Source organism: Medicago truncatula, chromosome 5, assembly GCF_003473485.1.
Source record: "Medicago truncatula cultivar Jemalong A17 chromosome 5, MtrunA17r5.0-ANR, whole genome shotgun sequence".
In the NCBI taxonomy this organism is placed as follows: domain Eukaryota; kingdom Viridiplantae; phylum Streptophyta; class Magnoliopsida; order Fabales; family Fabaceae; genus Medicago; species Medicago truncatula.
The window spans coordinates 15,929,894-15,952,614 of NC_053046.1; the positions used below are offsets into that span (position 1 = coordinate 15,929,894).

At 33.0% G+C, this 22,721-nt stretch overlaps 1 protein-coding gene and 1 non-coding gene across 3 annotated transcripts; one reads left to right on the forward strand and one right to left on the reverse strand.

Annotated features, from left to right (window-relative positions):
• Positions 1-2,718: 2,718 nt before the first annotated feature.
• LOC11408135 (paired amphipathic helix protein Sin3-like 4) lies at positions 2,719-17,244 on the reverse strand. Of its 2 annotated transcripts, none has more exons than XM_003613390.4 (25): positions 17,137-17,244; positions 16,858-16,884; positions 16,638-16,766; positions 15,703-15,849; positions 15,412-15,598; positions 15,211-15,309; positions 14,936-15,097; positions 13,957-14,242; positions 13,344-13,480; positions 11,923-12,004; positions 11,815-11,847; positions 11,409-11,689; positions 11,165-11,319; positions 9,159-9,286; positions 8,826-9,080; positions 7,695-8,375; positions 7,482-7,552; positions 6,034-6,666; positions 4,597-4,697; positions 4,369-4,507; positions 4,126-4,278; positions 3,872-4,029; positions 3,679-3,784; positions 3,353-3,528; positions 2,719-3,145 (listed from the first exon to the last, which is right to left on the reverse strand). In XM_003613390.4, the coding sequence occupies exons 3-24, from the start codon at positions 16,715-16,717 to the stop codon at positions 3,373-3,375; spliced, it is 4,230 nt and encodes a 1,409-aa protein (XP_003613438.2). In that variant the 5' UTR covers positions 16,718-16,766; positions 16,858-16,884; positions 17,137-17,244; the 3' UTR covers positions 2,719-3,145; positions 3,353-3,372. The 2 variants fall into 2 exon arrangements, with proteins under 2 accessions (XP_003613438.2, XP_024640871.1); XM_024785103.2 differs by lacking the exon at positions 17,137-17,244 and adding an exon at positions 16,978-17,102.
• Positions 17,245-19,551: 2,307 nt separating this feature from the next.
• Positions 19,552-19,744, forward strand: LOC112422324 (U2 spliceosomal RNA). Its single transcript, XR_003012690.1, has one exon. It is a non-coding gene; the product is annotated as a U2 spliceosomal RNA (small nuclear RNA).
• Positions 19,745-22,721: the final 2,977 nt, after the last annotated feature.

The window sequence follows — 22,721 nt, forward strand, 5'->3', positions numbered from 1 at the left end:
TAATATATTGCATCTTATAAAATTAAAAAATTTATAATTTTTTTTAATTTAATTTTGTGAAAGTTTTGTAAAACTCAAACCAAATTCTCGTAAAATTTAAATTTAAATGTTATAGAAAATTATGAGAGTGAAATTTAAGAGTACTTTTGTCTATTTGTTATAATATAAGGGCAAAAAATTCAAAATGTGTTAAAAATATACTCCTCCATTTTTAAATATAAGTAAAATTGACTTTTTAGGTTCATTTATTTAATGATGCGGTGTGTTTCATATTATAAAGGCTTAATTACACTTTTGGTCTTCGTGTTTTGGCCTATTCACGAAATTGATCATGCCCTTTTAAAATAGAACAAAACGGTCCTTCAATTATATTTTTATTGCATTTTCCGTCCTACCCCCATTTTATTCTCCAAAAATATAGAAAAATGACAGTTTTAGACCTACCCCCTATGCTCAACCATGAAATAAACAAGGAATAAAGCATGTGGGTACAAAGAATTCACTTTATTCAACACACTAACAAAAAAAACCCTAATTTCTAAGATATGTTTCAAATTAGGGTTTTCTTGGTTAGTGTGCTGAATAGAATAGATTCCTTGTGCCCATATGTTTTATTCCTTGTTGATTTCATGGTTGAGCATAGGGGTAGATCTAAAACCGTCTAAAACTGTCATTTCTCTGCGTTTCTGGAGTTTAAAAATAGGAGGTAGGACGAAAAATACAACAAAAATGATAATTGAAGAACCATTTTATTCTATTTTAAAAGAGCAGGACCAATTTCGTGAGTATGCCAAAACATGAGGACCAAAAGTGTAATTAAACCTATTATAAACCACATACATCATTAAATAAATGAACCTAAAAATAAATTTTGTTTATATTTAACGACCGACGGATGGAGTACCTAATATTAAAGCTACATAGATGGTAGTTGTTTTGGTAACTCCAACTGCTATCTTGTTGGCTTAGGAACCATGATAATGAGTGGATCTTTGTTTTTTCTGGGTTTTGTGGCTATAGAACTAATATTAATTTTTTAGGAACAGATCTAATATTACAATTTACAACACACATATATAGGGACAAAGTTAGTGTACGTAATTACACATCCAACTTTTTTTATCTAAACAAATGAATGAATAGGAATCCCTTTTAATACACTCAAACATAAATCAATTTCTATTTAATCAAAACTAATTCTTATAAAATCAATGTAGAACTAAAATCTCTTAATCTAGTTTGGAATTGGTCATATTATCTATTTATCACAAAGATGTTTTAAATCTAATCCATGGAATCTGGGTTAGGATCCTCTTTATTTAAAAAAGTATCTTCAATTCTTCGATTTAAAAAGAGAAAAACACAAGAGTTTAAGAAAAATTATAAAATATTTATAGTGGGTGGATCTCACTTAGTGGTAGAATTACAATATACGTTTGTGTTTAGTAAGTAAAATACACGGGCAAAGTTATGTTGTGTGAATGGGTGGGTAGCTTTAGCTACCCCAATTTTTTTTATTTGAATATGTAATATATATTTAGCTAACACAAATAAATTTATTTGTCAAAATTTAGTATAAATAAAAATGTTATTAAGATATTCACCTAATTCATATATCTATTTTGTCTTATTTTTTACACATTTGACATTTTAAACAATTACAAAAAGAGCTTTACGAACACCAGAAATTATGAAAACAACTCTTATTAGAAAAACAGAGAAATGATTCTTCTTAATAAAGAAAGGGTTTACAATTGCTATATATACAAAATTTGAAGGTGCATAGTAAGTAAATCTATGCTAGCAACTAGAGAACTAAGGTGGCTTGTTCTACAAGTTATCTTATTCCTTTGCTTTCTTTCCTTCTTCCTTTATATACTCTGATAAGCCACCTTAGTTCTCAATATACTATGATAACTCTCAATATATATTTTATCTTATTTCTTTATATTTGGTCCATTCGAATAAAGATGGCTAGCTTTGCCGCGTACACACTCCTATAGGCTTGCCATAGCATAGATATATTCAGTTACACAGCCTTAGCAAGATAAATAATTGTACTAGTCAAAAGAAGATTAATGATTTTAAAAATAAAACGAGGCATTAAACCAACAGAGACCTGTAAGACCCCCCCTTTATCAAGACTTGTTTTTAAATTGTCTTCTACATAAAAATGGCCAAACAATTATTTCAAATACATCTTAATTCGAAAGAGCTTTTTTTTTTTTATCAAGTAAAAATAAAACTGGAACGATACAGAGAAGTAAATAGAGCATACTTTTAATTTTTAATAATATTTGCTTATCTTATCTTTAATATAAACAGAGAAGTAAAAAGAGCATGTCTTTAAAAAAAATTGTATAACCTTATCTTTAATATATAAAAAGAAAAAAGAGCATGATATTAGAAAATTTTCAAAAAGTTGTTTAAAGAATAAAGTAGGAGATTTTTGTGATTATCCCTAATTATAGTTCTTGAAAAACAAAATCCATCGATTTGTCATTATTTTGATTCAAATTCTATCAGAAATAATCTTTCAAGCTAATAAACAAAAATTACCAGCCTTAATCTCATTTCTAAATCTCTAATTTCTAGTTTTAATTTTGAAGTAGTAGCTTTTAATGTCAAAATAAGTCAAAACAAGCTTTTAATGTCAACTGTCTTAAACCCGTCAAACCTTTTTCTTTATTTGAAAGAATTAAACCAGTCACACCATGATTACCTTAAATTACCATACCAGAAATTGCATTATTCAGAGAATGCTATTGGTATTTGAAATAAGGCCAATTGCAGCCACCAAATCATTCAAAAATAAAAATAAAAAATAGCCTCAATGTCATCAAAGCTAAAGGGAATGTAAAATAATAAAGTTGATAACAAAACTATGGAGGAATGGAATAAAAAGTTCTCTAGTTTAAATGACAAATTACACCTATTTACATTCACATTATTGTGAGTCATAATCAACCATCAAATTACGGTATACTGTAATCTCTATTCCTCTCCTTGCAGCACCATGCCTCCCCCTTCTGTAACCTTTATTAGTTTACCTATAAATAAAATATGATGAAATATTGTACATCCTTTGATCAACTTCTAGGATACAATGTCGTTTACATCCGGCCCCTCTACCAATGAAATACTCCTGAAAGGGACATCCAAACAATAATCATTGATTAAGCTAATTGTTCATTAAAAAATTCACATTCCATGGAACAAACCAAGGGTCAATTAAAACAATTGATCTCTAGTGAAAGTGTGGTATGTGATATGTGCATCTTGTTTGAGTGCAAGTTTGGCATCAACCACACAATAAAATCATTAAGCAATGTAAACAATCTCGAAAACTTACCCAACTCAGAATGTACACTGTCACATGAAGGAAAACAATTTGCGGAACCTTGCTACTCTGCTTGAACGAATGTTTGAAGGCTTTCGTTGTTCATAGCATGAACTCTTCAGATGCAATGCTTTTCTTCTGCTTCTAGTCCGAAACAAGAAGTCTTCTGTATCTAAGACGTACGACACCTAATAAGAAGAGCAATGTGTCAAGAAAAAAAAAATATAAGAATGGAAATTCAGAAACACAGTCCAACAAAATGAACATTAGGCTTGTTAATGAAGAATGACATACATTTAAAAAATATGTATAATAGTAAATCTTATGACATGTAATACCTTAGAAGAATTGGAAGCTATCTTACACTCCAGACCATTAATAATCTGCAGTCCTTCCATAACCTCGCTTGAAAATTCATCACTACAGGCGTAGCCACGTTTGTTCCTACAAAAAATAAATAAATTTGTCAAAATATTACCTACAAGTTGTCATAAGCAATGGCGCTAATATTTCTTCTGACTAATCAAATACCTTTTCAAGAAAATCCCCAACTTTTTGTCAGAGGCAATAGAGAGGAAATCATTGTGCAGATAGGCTGAAAAATTTGGGTCCACTAACACAGCAGTCACTTCATGCTTCTCATTTCCACAGTCCATGAGTTGAATAGACAGTGTCTTTGGTTTTGGTGACTGCAATGAAATAAACCATGTTACAGAACATATAACACTAAACTTCATTCAGCAGCAGATTTAAATAGACAAGTAAAACTTAAAAAGAAAACTTACATATTCAATACGATATATGTTCTCATCATGAAGAAGAACACGAGCATTTTCGTGATAAACTATATCGACAAACTTTCCAGGTTTTCTTGATTTCTCATATGCATATAGTTGAAGCAGCTTATTATCCATCTCATCACTCGCAACAGCTTGAAGCTGAAATAGGAGTACATAATTGAAGGGTCAGAAAGAATGAATGACATCAAGCTTATAAAAAGAGGAATTTTATGGCTTTATGCATTTAACCTGTTTAACAAGTTTATATATTAGTTTGTCTAATGTGAATAAGAGATATGATTGAGTTCCAATAATAGCACGACAGTCATCCTCAAATTTTGAATTATCAGAAGAGCCATCCAGTAAACTGTAAAGGGCAATCATGAACCTGTAGCATAAAGGAGACACTTAGTCTTGATAGATATTTGCATGTATCTTCAAATTTTCAATATAATGCAACATTTCAAAGGCATATACCTATCATATTGATCAGTGGAGCTTGTATTATTTGAAGCCTTCCATTTCCTTTCAGTGGATGATGAGTTAACCTTTGCTGCGTGTATCCTCTCATACAATGTCTGTCAAATTAGCAAAGGAAATTTTATACAGTCAGTATGTACTACGTAATAAACTCTGAAATATTAATTTTTTCTTTAACAATACATTTATTCATACACACCCAGAACATTTACACACAGCCAAATTCCATATTCGCAAAACCTACATAAAAGTTCCTACTCCCTCAAATTTCAAATTCTACAAATACCTCCATCTCTTTAGCAGAAAGTTCACCAGAGTTAAAACTATCATTACATGACCAAAACACTCCGTCTTTAACAATAGTAGATTCTAGCCTTTCTACATCCCCCATTGGAGCTTTTACTGCTTTGTCTCTCCATCATCCTTTTGATGTGAATCTGTTAGGACTCAAGTCCATGAGGAGAGCCCAGCACAAAAGATTAGTACAATAAGTGGAGAGCCTAGTGGCTTTACAACACTGAGCAGTATCAAGAGCTGACGCCCACAGTGGCTTTGACTCTATCCACACTGACCCGGTGGTAACCCCTTCCTGTTTGGCGGCTTCACTCATCTATCAATATTCTGTGGTGAACCTTAATCCGACCTATAGGTAGCCTCAAAGCACCAAATGTTAGAACTTAATCCCATGAGCAGAGCCCAACCCAAAGATAATGTCATTAGGTGGGGAGCCTTGTTACTTAACATTTTTTTCTACTCAAAGTGGAACTCAACACAATCATCCCACCATTATGGCCTCAAGCCATATAACCAATCCCCCGTTCCACCTCCACAATGTAACCAGAGAATAAGTCATGCTAATTGCAACAATTCTCATATTCCTGGCCACCTGCTCCCACCCTTCAACGTCACAACTTCACCTAATGACCATTCAGACTTGATTTTCCTCTAAAAAACCCTTGTCCTGGATCCTCATTACTGTTGGCCTCAACACCATTTCATTCACCTCCCAATGTGAGTAAAGATATCTCAATTAAGAAAATCAATTTTCCTACTCATTTAAGTCTTATCCACAAATGGTTAGAATCCTTGGTTTCATTGATTTAATCATTTAGATATATTAAATAAAGTGGTTCTACCAAAGAGTACACAATAAGGAATCATCTGGTTGGGATGACTCAATTGGTAACAGATACCCAAACAATTAGCAGAAGGATTAAGAGAGAGACAAATCTAAAACAGGTGAAAAGGGTAATTTAGATATTATACTTTTGACAAATATTTCTGGTTTAAATTTATTGAATAGAATAACAGAGGTTAATAATGCTGAATGAAAATCTAGCTTTTCTGTTTGTAGAAATAGAAACTACAGAGACACTTTAGGTTTTGAATACCAGAAGAGGGTGTATGTCTCATTAAATGTATAAAATTTTGTACCTGATGAAGTCTAATCAGCACATAGAAGGAGTCATTTCCATAAAAAACTCGAGAATTCTTGTCTTCAACATGTAACACTGGGGGAACATGCTTTGCCAATGGCTTCACATTTAGAAGAAAGCGTTCAGAAAATGGTAATGATGTTCCATCTCCTTCAACATCATGTGCATCAGCCATTCCTTCAGCTTCACCTTCACTTTCAGCCTTATCATCATGTTCTCCATCATCATGCTCTTCTTGAGAGCACTCCTCTCCATCAGCAGATTCACTTCCAGAAACATCAACGTTTCCAGAAGCGTTTTCACTGCCCTCTGATGACCTCTGAGGACTTTCTTCCCCTTCATCATCAGCATCTGCATAATTTTCTCCTCTGGCTTCACCACAAACTTCTTCGCCACGTCTATTTTGATATTGCCGTTTCAAACCACCATCATTTCCTTTATGCACTGCCTCCGAACCAGCATCTCCATAAACTGCAAAATTATCCTCTTCAAAGTCTCCATTTGGAGATAACTCACCCTCTTCTCTTTCGCTTTTGAACTGTGGATTCGATTCCTCTTGGTATCTGCACACTTCAGTGCCTCCAGCAACGGCCCCATTTGTGGATGCATATAGTCTAGCAGAATCACCACCCTAAACCATGATAAAGAAAAAAACATTCAGCATATTACTTGTAGTGGTGCCAGGTCTAAACAAAAATCAGTACATCACTCGTAGTGATGCCGGAGAAAGACAATTATAAAGAACTTCACAAGTAAATCGATCATTTGATAGTCCCATAAAACAGTTAAAAATGAAATGGTGCTATCAAGGTTCTGATTTGCCAAGCCAACAACTTTTAAACTAAATTAACAAGGGAATGAAGCCATTATTTGACAATCTAACAACTTATGGCTTAGCAATCAGGTCTTGGTAACTAAAATATGAGCATCAGTTTTATTGTAGAAAGAACATCATACATTAACTGTACCCACACTACAGGCTGGATGAATCATGTTATAACACTTGAGTGAAGTCTAGGAGAGAAAACATCACATAGAAGTGAAAATCTAGTTTGTAACACGATGTCTCTAGAATTCGTCAACTGACAGTTGATGGCACAAGCAAAAATGCCAATTGTAGGATGCTAACAAGAAAGAAAACATAACCTCGTAGATATTTGTTTCCTTATTCTATTTCTATCACATGCTGTCATTGTATTTAGATCTAGAGGTAGGCATGAATGCATAATAAATGATATAAGTGAAACCAAATTGGAGTGGTTAAGGTGTTTCTCTTGCAGCATAAATATTAAACCATTTTTTTAATGAAGGAAGCATCAACTGGTTCAAAGAGAGAGCAAAGATCTTCATGCTGATAAAAAACAAATTTATCTCAAAAATGAATCTGGTAAAAGTGCCCTTTATAACTTGAGACTGACAAAAACTGAACCAAGAGTTATGTCATACCTCTGATGAAGGTAACTCGAGTCCTCTGGTGACAGATGCATTACCATTTCTAGATGGAGTAGCAGCAAATCCTTGATGAAAAAAGATGCAACTCAGTTTTATTCACTTATCAGAAGTAACATATGAATATGAAAGGAGAAAATAATTACAAGGTATTCTTTTAGATCAATGGGTAAGCATCAAGCGTCTTAATTCTTGAACCAAGTTCCGTACCTGATGTGTTATCTATCTCTGTTCTTCCATTACTTAGCTCCATTCCAGATGCTGGCGAGACATTAGCATTCTCTAACCGCTCACCAGAGAGATCTTGCTTATTGACTCCTGATAGCTTATTAGGCATGAATGCAATAATATCCGGGTTACCAAGTTGTGGATTACTGCCAAAAGTTTCACTTTTATGCATAGTACGGCCTGGATCAAGACATTTATCTTCTCTAACCCCAGTATCACCATTTGATTTCCATGCTTTGCTAGAAGTTGACTGATCTATTGGCACACACTCATCACCATTTCTAGAAGTACTTACATGCTTTGGGTTCATTATGGTAGCACCAACACCAGGATTACCATCAGTTTCAGCAACATTTCTCACAGAATTATTCTTAGCCACAACTTCTTCAGTATCCTCAGCGCCCTGGGACCGACAAGGAACACAAAACATTGGTTCTAAAAATGTTGTCCAAATCTTCATAACTTTATCCAACTGTTCAGTTGTGCAAACTTCTGCACACGAATATTTTATAAGCCGATACAAATCTTCATGGATGTCTGGATCAATGTACTCAAACTCCAGGTTTGGAAGAATAGGCCGTCTATTACCAGCAGCAATTGCAAGAAGAACATCGTCTTCTTTGTGTTTCTTCTCACTGATCTCTTTGATTTCAGTCAGTAGGGCTGTAAATAGTTTCACAAATAAAAGATTCGTGAGAATGGAATGAACATGATCACCACATATGTTGAAAGTTTCATTGCAGTCAAAGAATGTCACATACCACTCATGCAGCTCAACCTAGACTCTAGAGAAACCAAGTTTTGTTTCGACCAAAATAAATAAGTGAGGAAAATCAAGCCATAAGACAGTTACTGAAGAAAATATTTATTTGTGCATATATTCATTTCAGACGGGTAAGAAAAAAGACGAATGTAAAAGAAAAGAGAACATCAATCACAGAAAATTTAAAGATGGGTTAACAAAGAAATACACGTTTTGGTATGTCAATAGAGACATTTATATCTCACATGATTAAATTTTTTTGTAGCTACAACAAATACTCTTAATTCATTTACACATTGAAAGCCACAGGAATCCTATGTTAATAAATAACGTGAAAAGTTATATATTACCTTTGGTGCTCAAGCTCCTTGTGTCCTGTTGCTTAAAGTAGAAGCTACGATGATCAAGAGATTTGTGATAATTCTTGGCATATATTTCAGCCCAAACTTTACCGAAATCAGCACGACATCTTGCCCACTCTTCCTGTTTCTGCTTCAAGCGTGTTAATATCACTGGCAAAGCTAGAGATGGTTTCTTCCTTAGCACTTCCAACACATCAAGACCATGATCACCATATATCCGTTCAATACACCTGAAATTTAGAGCTACAAAAACATAGAGAAACCATATCAGAATATTGAATACTTCAAGAAATTACCTTACAGTGTATATCAATTGTATACCTGTTAAGTGCTCCTCAATACAAATAGGGCTGTCTCCTTTAATTGGATTTTTGCTGATCACTTCTAACAGCTCTTCTACTCGTGTGGTTGTCACACTTACAGACTCTACCAACATATCAAGTTCAAACCTGCCAGCACGGATTGACATTAACATCAGCAGGGGCAAAAAATAGAAAACTTACAGAAATCAATAACTATTAATCATCCTAGCAATATCAAAAGTAATAAGTGGAACGATGTTGCAGCTATGACTGCAACCAATAAAAGATAGATCTATTCTTGTCAAGATCACGATCATACTAATAGGATTTTCCAGTACTGCGATTTTTGGTAGGATCATTGTGTTAGATCAATGCCGGGATTGCATGTGTGAGATCATGGTCGGTTCACCAATCACAAATTCCAGGACGGATTTTGAAAACCAGATAGGAAAAAAAGTCTATTTCTCCTAATCCACGACCTGTTCAATGAACAAAACCTCACCAGAGAAACCTCCTAACCTCTATCTCGTTGCAATATCCCTCTCTCAACCGCACTTCCTCCATCTCTTCTTTCTTTCAATTTGTGACCTCCCTCTCTTCTTCAAGAAGAGTAGTTGTGGCCACCCTTCTCTTCTTATGGGTTTCCCCCTTTCCCATAATTTTCTTTTCTGCATAACCTTGGGCGCCTGTCTTCTATGCATGTGCTGTCGGCTGCTTGTGAGAGCCAATATTTTTCTAATTCTTGTACTTCTAATTAAATGAATTGACAGACACATACATATTTTTGTATTTTAATATCACTTTTGTTCATTTTTTTAATTATAATAAATTAATATTTTAATTGAATTACTGATTTTATTATTATATATTATATAGTTTTTTCAATAAAATCATACTTTTTATAAATGGTAAAGTTTAAATTTCCTAATATTAAATTCAAATGCTCTTTAAGTATACAAAATTTACATAAAAGTTCTGAGAATTAAAATATATTATATATTAGTAAGCTAATTTACTTGGTCCAAAAGACTATGTTGCATGGATACAAGGAATGGGATTTTGTGAACATAGATTTTATATATTTATAAAATCATGACCAAATTGTTTAAGAAATAGAATTTAGAGGAAAATGAACTAAAATTATCTGCATAAGAGACTAGAAAAAGAAAAGAAAAAAAGGGCAACCCGGTGCACTAGAGCTCCCGCATATGCAGGGTCCGGGAAGGGGTCCCACCTTTGGGTGCATAAGAGACTAGAAATGGTACTTAATTTCTCGATCAGTTAAACTTGGTCACTCGACTTTATAATAATCTTTGTAGAAAGTAAACCATTTCTTTAAAGATTTTTTTTTGTGGTGCTTTATAGAGATTATCGAATTACTGCCTGCAAATTTCCCTAATTTGCTACATTAAAAAATTATTATAGAATCAAGAAATATATAAAGGGGAATTAAGAAAGAGGATATTTGCATTGCAGAAAATGCAGAAGAATACTTGATTAGTAGAAATATGGAAAGAATCCAAAACATAATGGAGATAGCACCAAATTTTTTTTGCTACTCAAAACTACTTTAGGTATGTGCCCCGTAGGTACCATGAATAGGCAAAGTGTATCAGGTGTGGGTACATCTACAGTAAAGTTCAATTTTGGAGTACTCTCGCTTCATAATCCAAAAATCATATTTTTAAATTTGAAAAGTGTTATATAATTAATTAATAAGTTCATATTTTTACTATGATGCTTGCTTTTACTTATGACTGAATTTTCAATTTTATATTTTTATTGCTAACAAAAGTTAAGATTAATGTTCTGTTTTAGAGGTTATGTACCTCATGTAAGTTATTTTTTATGCACGGCATTTTTCGCACTTCAGGTAGGATCTTACCATCCGTTTTACAATCCTCTAATCTATGATCTTTCACAGCCCCTCCCAATCCTAGATGGAATCTAGATTTTGACATTATTGGACAAATCAATAAAACATGAATAGTGGAGGGTAAAAGAACATTATTGGCAAACTCTAACCTGTCATCTTCACATCTAAACAAACTTTCTTCATACTGATTTTTGCGCATATGTTTGAAGGAGTAATCCTCACTTCCTGAAGTGACTGACACCCAGTGATCATTCAACACTTCTGCACCAAGATCTGTTTTCTGGCTAGCAATAGGTATTGGATACTGCATAAGCACAAATGACATTCGTAAGAACACGATAAGCGAGTGACCTTAGAAATGTCATTAAAATAAGATAAATATAACAAGTATACATTTTTTGGTAGGAGGCGGTAACTAGGAGTGCATCGCTCACAGTTAGAAAGGTCCAGCTCATTTATTGGCTTTGAGAGATACTTATCCTTGCTGGGATATAAGGACATCTTAGAACCTGAAACATCCTTGTTGATCACAGGAGATTTGTCCCTTTCTCGGAATTCACGGTCCCTTTCTTTCATCTCATCATCCCTGTAACGATCCCTATCATCATCCCTATCTCTATCCCTCTGTTCAGCATTCATTGGTTTCAGTCCACGTCCTTCAATCCATAAGGACTCTGATGAACATAAGTCAGAAGGTCATTACAAAAAGATAATGTTGAAAATGATCATATGATCCCAAATCCCATTGCATAGAGAATATGAAGGGAGCTACATAGCAGTAGAGTAAACATTTACATACTTCTATTCATGACGCCAGCAAGGAATCCACCACCTACATTACAGGACCTGATTAGAAACAACTCCAAAAATTTACTTCAAAGAAAGTAATCACTAGTTTGGATGTTACCATTCTTCTCAGCTTGCAACAAAAACTCATTAAAACTTTCCATAAGATCTGGATAGTCTCCCAATAAACCACAACCACCCACCTGCAAGAATAAGCTACCAAGAGTTAGGTTCATATAGTATATCTTGTAAAGAGTGTTCTTCAAGGAAAATATAAGTTGCACTGAGAAATACAATGAAAGAAGGCAGAGCTGATCATAGATTGATAGGAGAAAAATTCAGCTATCTCCAAGCAGAGATAAGTTACTACATAAATTCATCTATTATTTCCAATGCCACGTCCTATTCGTACAATTGTTTAGAATGGTCTTCCATAAATATATTTATCAACTGATCTATTACTTTTAGTTTTTCATTAGAGAACTAGACTATCTAAGTAGACATAGACTAGTGAGAGAATCAATCTCTCAGTCTTTGAGGAAGACACTTATCCTTTCCAGTTCCTGCTGGAGCAATTTGATTTTGTAAAAAATGCCAGAAAGCAACCTTGCATGACTATATCTGATATGTCTCCTAAAGGTAAAGGTTATTGGGGAAAGAATGCAAATGGAAGGAACATCTTAAAAGTATTGAAATCTGGTATCATGTGCAATGCACATCACTAATTTTTTTTTTTTTTTGTGCTTCCTACAGTGAAAAACGCGTTTTAGGCAAATGTATCACGCCTAGTCTGGTAGAAGTTTTCTGATTTCCCTTTTTTGTTGGTTGGGAGATAACTTTTATGGAAGGTCTTGAAAGATACTGACTTGGTGCGAGGAACTGAAAAACAGGGTCTTCAGTTGTTTCTGGTTTGTTTAATTCTTAATCTATATGCATGATGCAAGGAGGATGACGAAGGCCTCAGGACATAGAAACTATAATAGCTAGCAAAAACAGTCAGTGAATGCTTCTTGCAATCACCATATTTTCATAGTTTGCCAAAACAGTCAATGAATGTTTCTTGCCATCACCATACTTTCCAACCAGTTGAAATCCTTTATTTCATTATCTGCTTCAACATTCTATTCAAATTGGTCCTCCTTCAATTTGTTGCAAGGAAATTGGTATTTCTTTGAAATTGCTGAATTCCTAAACTCATTACAGGACTTCATCGTGCTTTCAGAGTTCTCTGCAAGCAAGGCTGTAGCCCCCATAGGCCTGGCCCAAACCAAATTTTGCCCAGCCCAAGCTCTAGTCAACAGATTGACAGTTCACAATACACCACTTCTTTCATGCAAATTCTAAGTTTTAGGGAACGATAATACAGCTTACTCCATCATCTATAATTTTGTTTGGTCCTTAATCAATTTTAGCATCACATTTTTTTATATAAGGAATTGGAGTGAATGCTCACTAGGGAAAATCAACATAGCCCAGACACCCGTAATTGAAGAATTTCACATAAGAATCAGTAAATAACAAAAATTAATATACACACTGTACCAGTGACTGCAATTCTTGTCGAGTAATAATTTCCTTGTTGTAAATATGTACACACTTCAAAAACTCCTGGTAGTCGCCAGGATTTTGTAATCTCTCTTTGACTTTATCACAGAAAGCTAACTCCTGGTTTTGCGTACCTGAGATGACAAAATTCAAGATGCGTAACAAACTAGAAGGGAACATAGGAAATAAAAGCACCAACCAACAAAAAAGAGAACACCAAAAAACAAATTTGGAATAAAATATTTTTCTCCCTGTCTGCAAAACAAGGAAAATATTTATATAACTATAGATCATAAATAAAAAATTTATATCATTTCTCGACAATAAATATTTTAGCATTATGATGAGTTTCAGAAAAGTGATAACAATTTTTTTGCATAATTTAATGAACTTTCAAGTTCATACAATTCCATATTTTTCCATATATTTCTTTCCCAAGTGGACATGAAAGCACGTAGTTCCAGCAGAAAAACATTGTACATTATAGCATTAGTTAGAAAAGGTAAATATATACAAGATAAGTTAGTAGATTCAAGATCAACTGTGTTGATGACAAACTCATTTTTAAGAGAATGTTTATCATCACAAGTGGATGACATAGGGTGCATACCGAAATTTTGATCTGCATCAAGCAATGGTTCAGCTCCTGAGTCTTCAGCCTTATGATCAGATTTTCGTTTGTGGGATAACCTCTCCCTATCTCGACCCCTGTCATGCTCATAATCTCTATAATCTCGTTCCCGTTCTCTCCTGCCTCTATCTTCTTTACGGTCTTTTTCCTTCTCCATACGTCTCTTACGCTCCTTTTCTGCCCTCAATGAACCTCCATCGTGATCTTGGTCAGGACGGTCAACACTAGGGTCACGGTCACCATGTGAAACAATGGTCCTTTCTCTCTGGCATGCAGATAAGAAGAATGTTAGCTTTATCACCAACTATGAAACTCAGAGGAACAAAGCCACCAAGGTAGACAAAGACAAAAGGTAGGCCCTTAGGGCTTTAACACATTGGGTTGAAGTTGTCAAAGACCAATTACTACAGAAGCATAACATCATTTTGAGTTGAAAAATAAGTGATTAATACATTCCATTTACAAAACCCTAGTCTGCTAGATGATAAAGTCTCAAGCAGTAAACAACAATTAATATATTTTCTGACATTATAACTAATTTACCCAATTTAACGTCCTAGCATGCACGTTAAATAGCTGGCATTAGATTTGTTATAGCTATAAATAACGTGTTAAAGGTATGCCTCACATGAACCATAATGCCCTAAAGGCAAGTGCGTCACTGAAGGAGTAAAGGCTCAACCGGCAAGAGGTAATGCCCCCCTCTGGCGTCCAGTTTTGTTATATAGCAGCTATAGCGTATCGGAATTTGAACAAATCTCTTTTGTTACGCAATACGCTACTTAGTACAAAATGTTGTCAAAGTATAGTGATTATAGTGTCACTATAACACTGTTGCGTAGCAGAATTTGAACTACTATTTTCCGCGATCTACGATTGACAACACTGCTGGCATCTCAGTTCAGCTCCTTAGGCATGCCTTTGACTACAGAAAGGGACATAAGAACTGAAGGCAAACCTTTTCAACATGCACTCGCCGTAGTGTTGGCATTGCAGAGCTCCTATCACCAAACATGGAATTCCGAGCAAAAGCATGAGTAGATGCAGCTGTAGTGGCTTCTGGAAGAAAATGAATAAACCCTTCAAGAAGATCCGGGTGGTTTTGGAAGAGTGCAGCAACCTGGAGAAGTGCAATTATGATTAAAATGTGTATCACAGCAATATGTCAAGTACTGGAGGAAATAAAAGAAAAAAACCAACACTATAAATTTTTCTGACTATAACAGCACATACCTCTTTGTAGACCAGAGTGATAGGCTTACTTTCCTTTCTGTACGTATTCAATATGTCCAGAAATGACTTGTAAACATGAACATCTCCCTGAAACCGAGTCTGCATAAAAAGGAACCATTAAGCTCAAAACCAAAACTGTTAATTCTACATTGCAAACAAATCTGCATGAAGAGAATCCATTAAACTCACAAACACTCTAACCTTTATCGTGTTCACATAACTCATAGCTTCATCAAATTCAACCTTCTTTTTTGGTTGAGGTTGCTCATCCTCAGACGAAAGGGTAATCTCATGGCCCTTTGGCAAAAAGGTGTTAAATCCCAAGATCAAGTCTCTATGACCTCTAAAAAGTTCCTTCACTCTTTCAATGACACCATCAGTATCAACTCTACAAATGCACCAAACAAATGAACAAATCAATTACAACTAACAAATTCATAATCCCCTCTCCCAATATATATACAAAAACAACGTGGTACAACATGATCAAACCTTTGTGCTTTAAAATCTTTCATAACCTCCAAAAAGTCCTCATACTTTTCCTTCTTATCCTGAAAAATATCCTTGACCGCCTTGAGATATGCCAAGGCATCATTAGTAGTCAGTTTTTGACTACCTCGATTCGGCGGTTGCCCGGACCTTGAAACCAAGAAAATGTCAGAATAAATTTAAACCATTAATCAAATTGATAACAAAGTGTTACATTAACAACACACAAATAATCAAAACCCTGAACTCAATACACCACTATAAGTTGAAAATCAACCCATGAATAGAACAATTCAAAAATTGATGACAATTGCTAACACACAAAGAATCAAAACCCTAACTCAATACACCATTAAAAGTTGAAAATCAAACCATGAATAGAACAATCTGAAATTGCCCACAAAGTATTACATTACAGACAAATAATCAAAACCCTAACTCAACGCACAATCTGAAATTGATCACATAGTATTACATTACAGACACAAATAGTCAAAACCCTAACTCAGCACACAATCTGAAATTGATCACATGTATTACATTACAAACATAAATAATCAAAACCCTAACTCAACACCATTAAAAGTTGAAAATCAACCAATAAATAAAACGATTGAAACATAATTGCTGATAAGAATCATCTGATCTCATCTCTCAAATCTCTCAAAATCAAACATTCCATAAAAAATTAATTTTTAACAAAAAAAAATTAAACACTTTACTAAACTCTTACCCAGATAAGATGTTACAAAAACCAAACAATTATTTAAAAACACTCAATCAATTTCACATAAGAACACAATAAAGCACAAAATTTCATTACAACAAAGACAATTAATAACAGTCGATTAAGATTCAGATGTTTGATCAAGCACAAAATCATTGAAAAAAAACCAACAGATGAAATTTCAGAGATTCAAAAAAGCAAAGAAACTCACGCTTCTCCTCTAGAAGTATTCAGCATAGGTCGTTTGAGTTGAGATGAACTCATGAAAACGTCGTCACGTTGCCGCTTCATCTTCAGAAAACGCGGAAACGAGCTTTTCCAAACTCGATGATTCAAAATTCTGCAAAATCTCAAGCTGATTAATCAATCAACAGCATCAAGATTACTTCACAATTCAGATCTAACATTAACACAAAGCAATAATCACTTACCGTAGATCAACTCAACCAAGCCAAATCCTGCACACAAAAACAAAAAAAATGAAAATCAGAACTGAAAATTTTCAATTCGAAATTCACAATTCACAATTCATCATTCTCAATTCGAATCACCTCAATGCAAAGCAACGTAACCATGAATTCGAAAAGGAAAATTTACACTGAGTGATCGTGAAGTCTTTGAAGTTCAGAATTTTCCGAGAAAATCAGAGAAAGTGATGGAAAATTTTAATTAACTGAGAAAATGAGTTGAATTGAAGATATTTTTTTTACCTTTGTGATTATTCCTCAGAAATATCAACGTTGAATTGATGAAGAAAAACACGAAGGATTTTTTTTCCTCTGAAATTCTCTCTTCTTTCTCTCAATTCTCTCTGAAAATTTCAGAGAGTTTTACAATGTGGTATATATATAGCGCGGCGATAGTAAAGCTTGACCTTTTATTACCGGTAATGGGTTACGCTTTTTACCGGTTAAAATCGGTTAGCCGGTTTTATTACCATATTTTTTGTGAAAGTGAAAAAAATTAGGGCTAATCTAGATTAGATCTAGATTTTATACTGTGGTTAATTTTTATTTTTAATGAGGGTGAATTGATTATCATGTTTCATCAAGTGTCTTTTGTAGATTAGGTTAGATGTTTTTTTAAGAGTACTAGGGCTTTGTTCGATTTATGACAATTTTTGTTACATCGATGATGGAGTACAGTTGTTAATGAGTTGGTATGCTTATTGAGTTTAAGAAAAAAATTTAGTTTTTGATTTCTAGTATAACATTAATTGTTATTTTTATTGAGGGTGAATTGATTATCATGTTTTATCAAGTGTCGTTTTATGGATTAGGTTAGATATTTTTTCATGAGTATTAAGGCTTTGTTCAACTTATGATAATTCTTGTTACATCGAAGATATCGAAGGTGGAATACAATTGTTAATGAGTTGGGATGCTTAATGAGTTTTAGAAAGTTTTAGTTTTTGATTTCCGATATAACATTTTTATCTTTTGTTATCCAAAAAAAAAAATTTGCCTCCCTTCTTTTGTGGTGGCCGGAGTTTGAACCTCAGACTTTTTATACATTATGCATTGTCGCTTTAATAATATTATACATATACATAACTAACATTGGCTAATAAACAAAATTAAAAAAAAAATAAAAATTAAACTTGGTATGAATTTGTGAGTAGTAGTTTATTGGTGGATAGATGATGCATTGCAACAATGATGATGAAATGAGGTCTAACAGATAGTGAGAGAAAAGTTAAAAAACCTTTATGTTTTTTAATTTTAATTTTTTAAAGTGAGACTTTGTAGTTATCTTTTTTTTTTAACACTTTCATGTAATAAATTCTAAGAACTTTCTTGACCAAAAAAATAAAAAATAATAACATGTATTCTTCAAAAAAAAAAAATTATGTAATAAATTCTAAAAAAAATTTGACCAAAAAAATAAAAGATAATAATAAATACTAAAAACTTTTTTGACCAAAAAAATAAAAAATAATGTGATAAATACTAGAAACTTTTTTGACCAAAAAAATAAAAACAGTTTTTCTGTAATAAATACTAAAAACTCTTTTGACCAAAAAGATAAAAAATAATAATAACATTTTTGTAGATTAGACTTCTGTAATAAATAATAAAACAAAGATCCTCGAGAGCTTAGCTCAGTTGGCATGGACAATACATAATATATGCAAGGTCCATGGTTCAAACTCTGGCCACCAAAAAAAAAAAAACAATAATAAAACAAAGGATAAAAATCTTTATTTTTTAAAGTGACACATTGTAATTATCTTTATCTTTTTGTAAGAAATAATAAAAACTTGTTTTGACCAAAAAAATATATAAAATAATAACAATTTTGTGGATTAGACTTCTGTAATAAATATTAAAAACTTTTTTGACAAAAAAAATAAAACAATAATACTAACAACTTGTTACATTATTGTGGATTAGACAGTTTTGATTTTACTAATGAAGTGTAAATGTAGGGATTGTTTGAAGAGTGCTTGTTAATGGAATTGGAGGGACCAATTAGCCTCTTGATCTTGGATAGTGAAGAAGTAAGAGATATTGGTAACTTTGTGCTTGTGATAAGCTCTCAAGTGGTAAATTGAAGCCTAACCTTGGCATATATCTGGGTTTTTTGGCCTTTGTTCTGTTGAAGACAGTTCTATAGTTTTGTTAACTTCTTCTCAATATAAAATGTGCATAAGCATCCCCTAACAAATTGGTTGCATTTTTTTTAGTAAGAAATATAATTACAAAATTGAGAAGGTTAATCGAAGACAATTCTTGCCGAAATCCTTAAGTCTACCCCACAGTGAAGATAAAGGGTGTTCATTGTTTTCGAATGAAAATCATAGTCGGTCGATATCCATCTAATGAATATTAAATTTCAAGTTTTAGATGAGCTATATTTTTAATTCAAATTTGGATAATAATTTATTTAGATTTTTTTTTTGAAGAAATAATTTATTTAGATTGATTTTGTTAAGAGTGATTTAAAGAATATATTTAATTTGATTTGATTTAAATATAAAATTGGGATCAAATTGGATTTAAAATTGAAATAATAATTAAATGCAATTATTTCACCATATTTGGAAAATAATAAATTGTTAATAAAATATTTTAAATAAAAAATAAAATTGAAAGAAAAGATTGTATCAAACTTCATATTCCCTAATACTTTTCTCGGCCGTTTTCTAAGATCAAGTGTAGTATTTGTTCTTATTATCTTAATATTTGATAGTGGTCTAATGGGTCAAACGATATTAAATTACTTTTTTGAAGGGAAAAAGTCATCACAAGAGCTTGCTAATGGGCTTCTCGTGTGTCGCTTATGTGTTGCACTATTGCATCGGTTGGCGCACCCCACAAAAAAAAACTTCATATTTCCTATATAGGTATGGATTAGGGGTGTTTGTGGTCCGATTTGGATCGGTTTTGAGGCAATAGCTCATCTGATCCAAAGATAAAATTATACGCGGTTCGGTTCGGTTTTGGATGATTAACTTTTAAAAACCGATTCGATCTGATCCAATTTATTGCATTTTAATTTGGATCGATTTTTGGATATCCAAATTACAAAATGTAACTTTTTTTTATTAATAATAATCTTATAAAAATATGATAAAATAATAGGTTTGAAACAAAATATAACATATGATTTATAAAAAAATGAATAGTACAAAATAAAAAGGCTAAAATATGGTTTTAGTCCCTGCAAATATGCCTCGTTTTGGTTTTAGTCCTTGTAAAAAAAAAAATTGTTTTTGGTCCCTGCAAAATTTTTTGTTTTTGAAAATAGTCGCTAGAGGGACTATTTTCAAAAACAAAAAATCTTGCAAGGACCTTTTTTAAAAACAAAATATTTTGCAGGGACCAAAAACTACAAAATTGGTTCAGTTATAATGTGTCACGTATGCAAATAATCACAAAAGTGGGGTCAGAGACTATTTTCAAAAACAAAAAATTTTGCAGGGACCAAAAACAATTTTTTTTTTTTACAGAGACTAAAACCAAAACGAGGCATATTTGCAGGGACTAAAATCATATTTTAGTCAAATAAAAATGATTTGTTATCTTTGAAACATATGAAATAGGAACACAATTGATTAAATTAAGCTCATATGTAGTATTAAAAGAATTAAAAAGAAAAATAATAATAGCTTAATATAATATATTATACTTATAAAAATGGAAATATATATTAAAATACATGTATGCGGTTTGGTTCAGTTTGGTTTGGTTTTAAAAAGTCAATCCAAAATCCAATTCAATTCGAGTGATTTTTATAAAATGTCATCCAAACACATCAAATATTATTCGGTTTTGTGCGGTTTTCGTTTTTTTGGATCGGTTTGCGGTATTAATTTGGATCGGTTTGCGGTATTAGTTTGGATCAGTTTGGATTTGAACACCCCTACTTCAAGGATGATATATGCATCTCACATTGTTAATTTTTTTCCAACAAATAATAGGATGATTTCTGCATATTCTTCCTAAAAGAGGTGTGACACTGTCCAGGTTTAGAGCATGATCCTAAGGTTTTCCCTCTTGATGTGTAGTAAATATGACCCTTTACCCTAAATCCATACGAAGCACCTGTCTCAAGGAAGATACTACTATGTAGACCGATAATTGGGCATGATGTGGTCATGTCAGTTAGGATGTCACCCTATGAGAGGGATAATCAACCTCTTTGGGTGCTCCTCCCTAGGGGTTGTGTATCGGGTCATATCCTCATATCGGTGGTCTCCTAGGCCAGGGTTCCATTTGATTAGTTATTGACTTAAAGGTACCGTACACAACCCCCCATCTTTTCAAAAGTTGCGATTTTGGCCCCTAATTAATTAAAATACAAAACAGCCCCCTATGTATCGGATTTTTGGCAATTTTGGCCCCCAAAGCCACTTTTGACTTAATCTTCGCTGACGTGGCACTCACATCCCTTAAGCGAGGCGGCACATGTCGACCATTGTGGGTGTCACGTCAGCGAAGACTAAGTCAAAAGCGGCCTTGGGGGCCAAAACTGCCAAAGGTCCAATACATAGGGGGGCTGTTTTGTATTTTAATTAGTTAGGGGACCAAAATCGCAACTTTTGGAAAGATAGGGGGCTAAAAGTGCAATCAAGCCTACATTTTTTTTTAGCTCATTGTTGGGTTTTTATTAGTTTTTCATTTCGTTTTTTTTTTTATATTTCGCTTTTCATTACCTAATAAATTGTTTTTAGATAACATCTAAAAATAAATCAAATACTCTATAGACACCAAAACAAAATAAAAACCGTAGAAGCAGAGAACAAACAAAAACGTTGATGCGTCTCACATTGTTTTTTTTTTTTTTTGTAGTGATCTCACATCGGTTTCATAATTGATGAATGTGTTTCGCATGATCTTGCATTATCAAATTCAATTCTGCAATCCTTTCAATCAATTCAAGAAAGATGACATTATTATATTGATATAGTTTTTTTTGGAATTTTGAAAGATAATATTAAGATTAATATCTCTAGTAGGCCCATTTTCAATTAAAATAAGATTTGTTTTGTTATGAAAATTATCTCAATTTCTTTGATAAAAAATATCACCAATATTTTTTAAATTAGTGAGACACATTATTAGGAACAAAGGGCCCAAAAAAATATCACTAATTTCTTCAATAACAAATTTTTGAGCACATTATTAAGAACAACCAATTTTTTTTATAGGAGGGTTTATATAGAAATATTTGTGCTACATGGGATATATATAGCAAATCGCGCCAAAGAGCCGAAAACATTACAGATTTCAGCCCAACCCTTCAACATGTCAATGTTTGGGGCATTTTCAGAGCATTTTGCTACATATACCCCCAAAAACCAAATATTTATATTTACACCGCCCACCTTAAAAACAACTTTTGGGCCGTCTACCGACATGAGACATAGGCCGTCGAACCCCTGACCTATGCCCTAGGGCCGGACCTGTCAACAAGTTATGCAACTTACCAATTTATTTACATCACAGTAAAAGTTATTAGCATGTTGAACACTATTTAGTAAAATAATAGTGAATAATATTATAATTATATGTATGGAAAATATTATCTAAGCAAAGTATTTAATCAAATTTGTAGTAATGTAATATATTTGGTTATACTTTATTAAACATTATCTTTGTCGATGCTTACATAGTTACATGCGTGTATTTGATTATATTTCAAAAATGAAAAAAAAATTCAAATTTGTTTGATATAACTAATATTCTAATCTGTGACAACTTTGATATATTTCTTACAACATGAGGAATTAAGAACTTTCTTAAAATTTATTTCTTAAGTATTGGGTAAGGGTTATATTCCTATAACATGG

Excerpts from the sequence above, each read along its gene's own strand:
- LOC11408135 (XM_003613390.4), bottom strand. The coding sequence starts at position 16,717 with ATGAAGCGGCAACGTGACGACGTTTTCATGAGTTCATCTCAACTCAAA. Across the intron at positions 11,848-11,922 it reads GTTGCAAGCTGAGAAGAATG|GTGGTGGATTCCTTGCTGGC; the intron begins GTAACATCCAAA and ends CCTGTAATGTAG. Across the intron at positions 7,553-7,694 it reads AGAGATAGATAACACATCAG|GATTTGCTGCTACTCCATCT; the intron begins GTACGGAACTTG and ends TTTTTCATCAAG.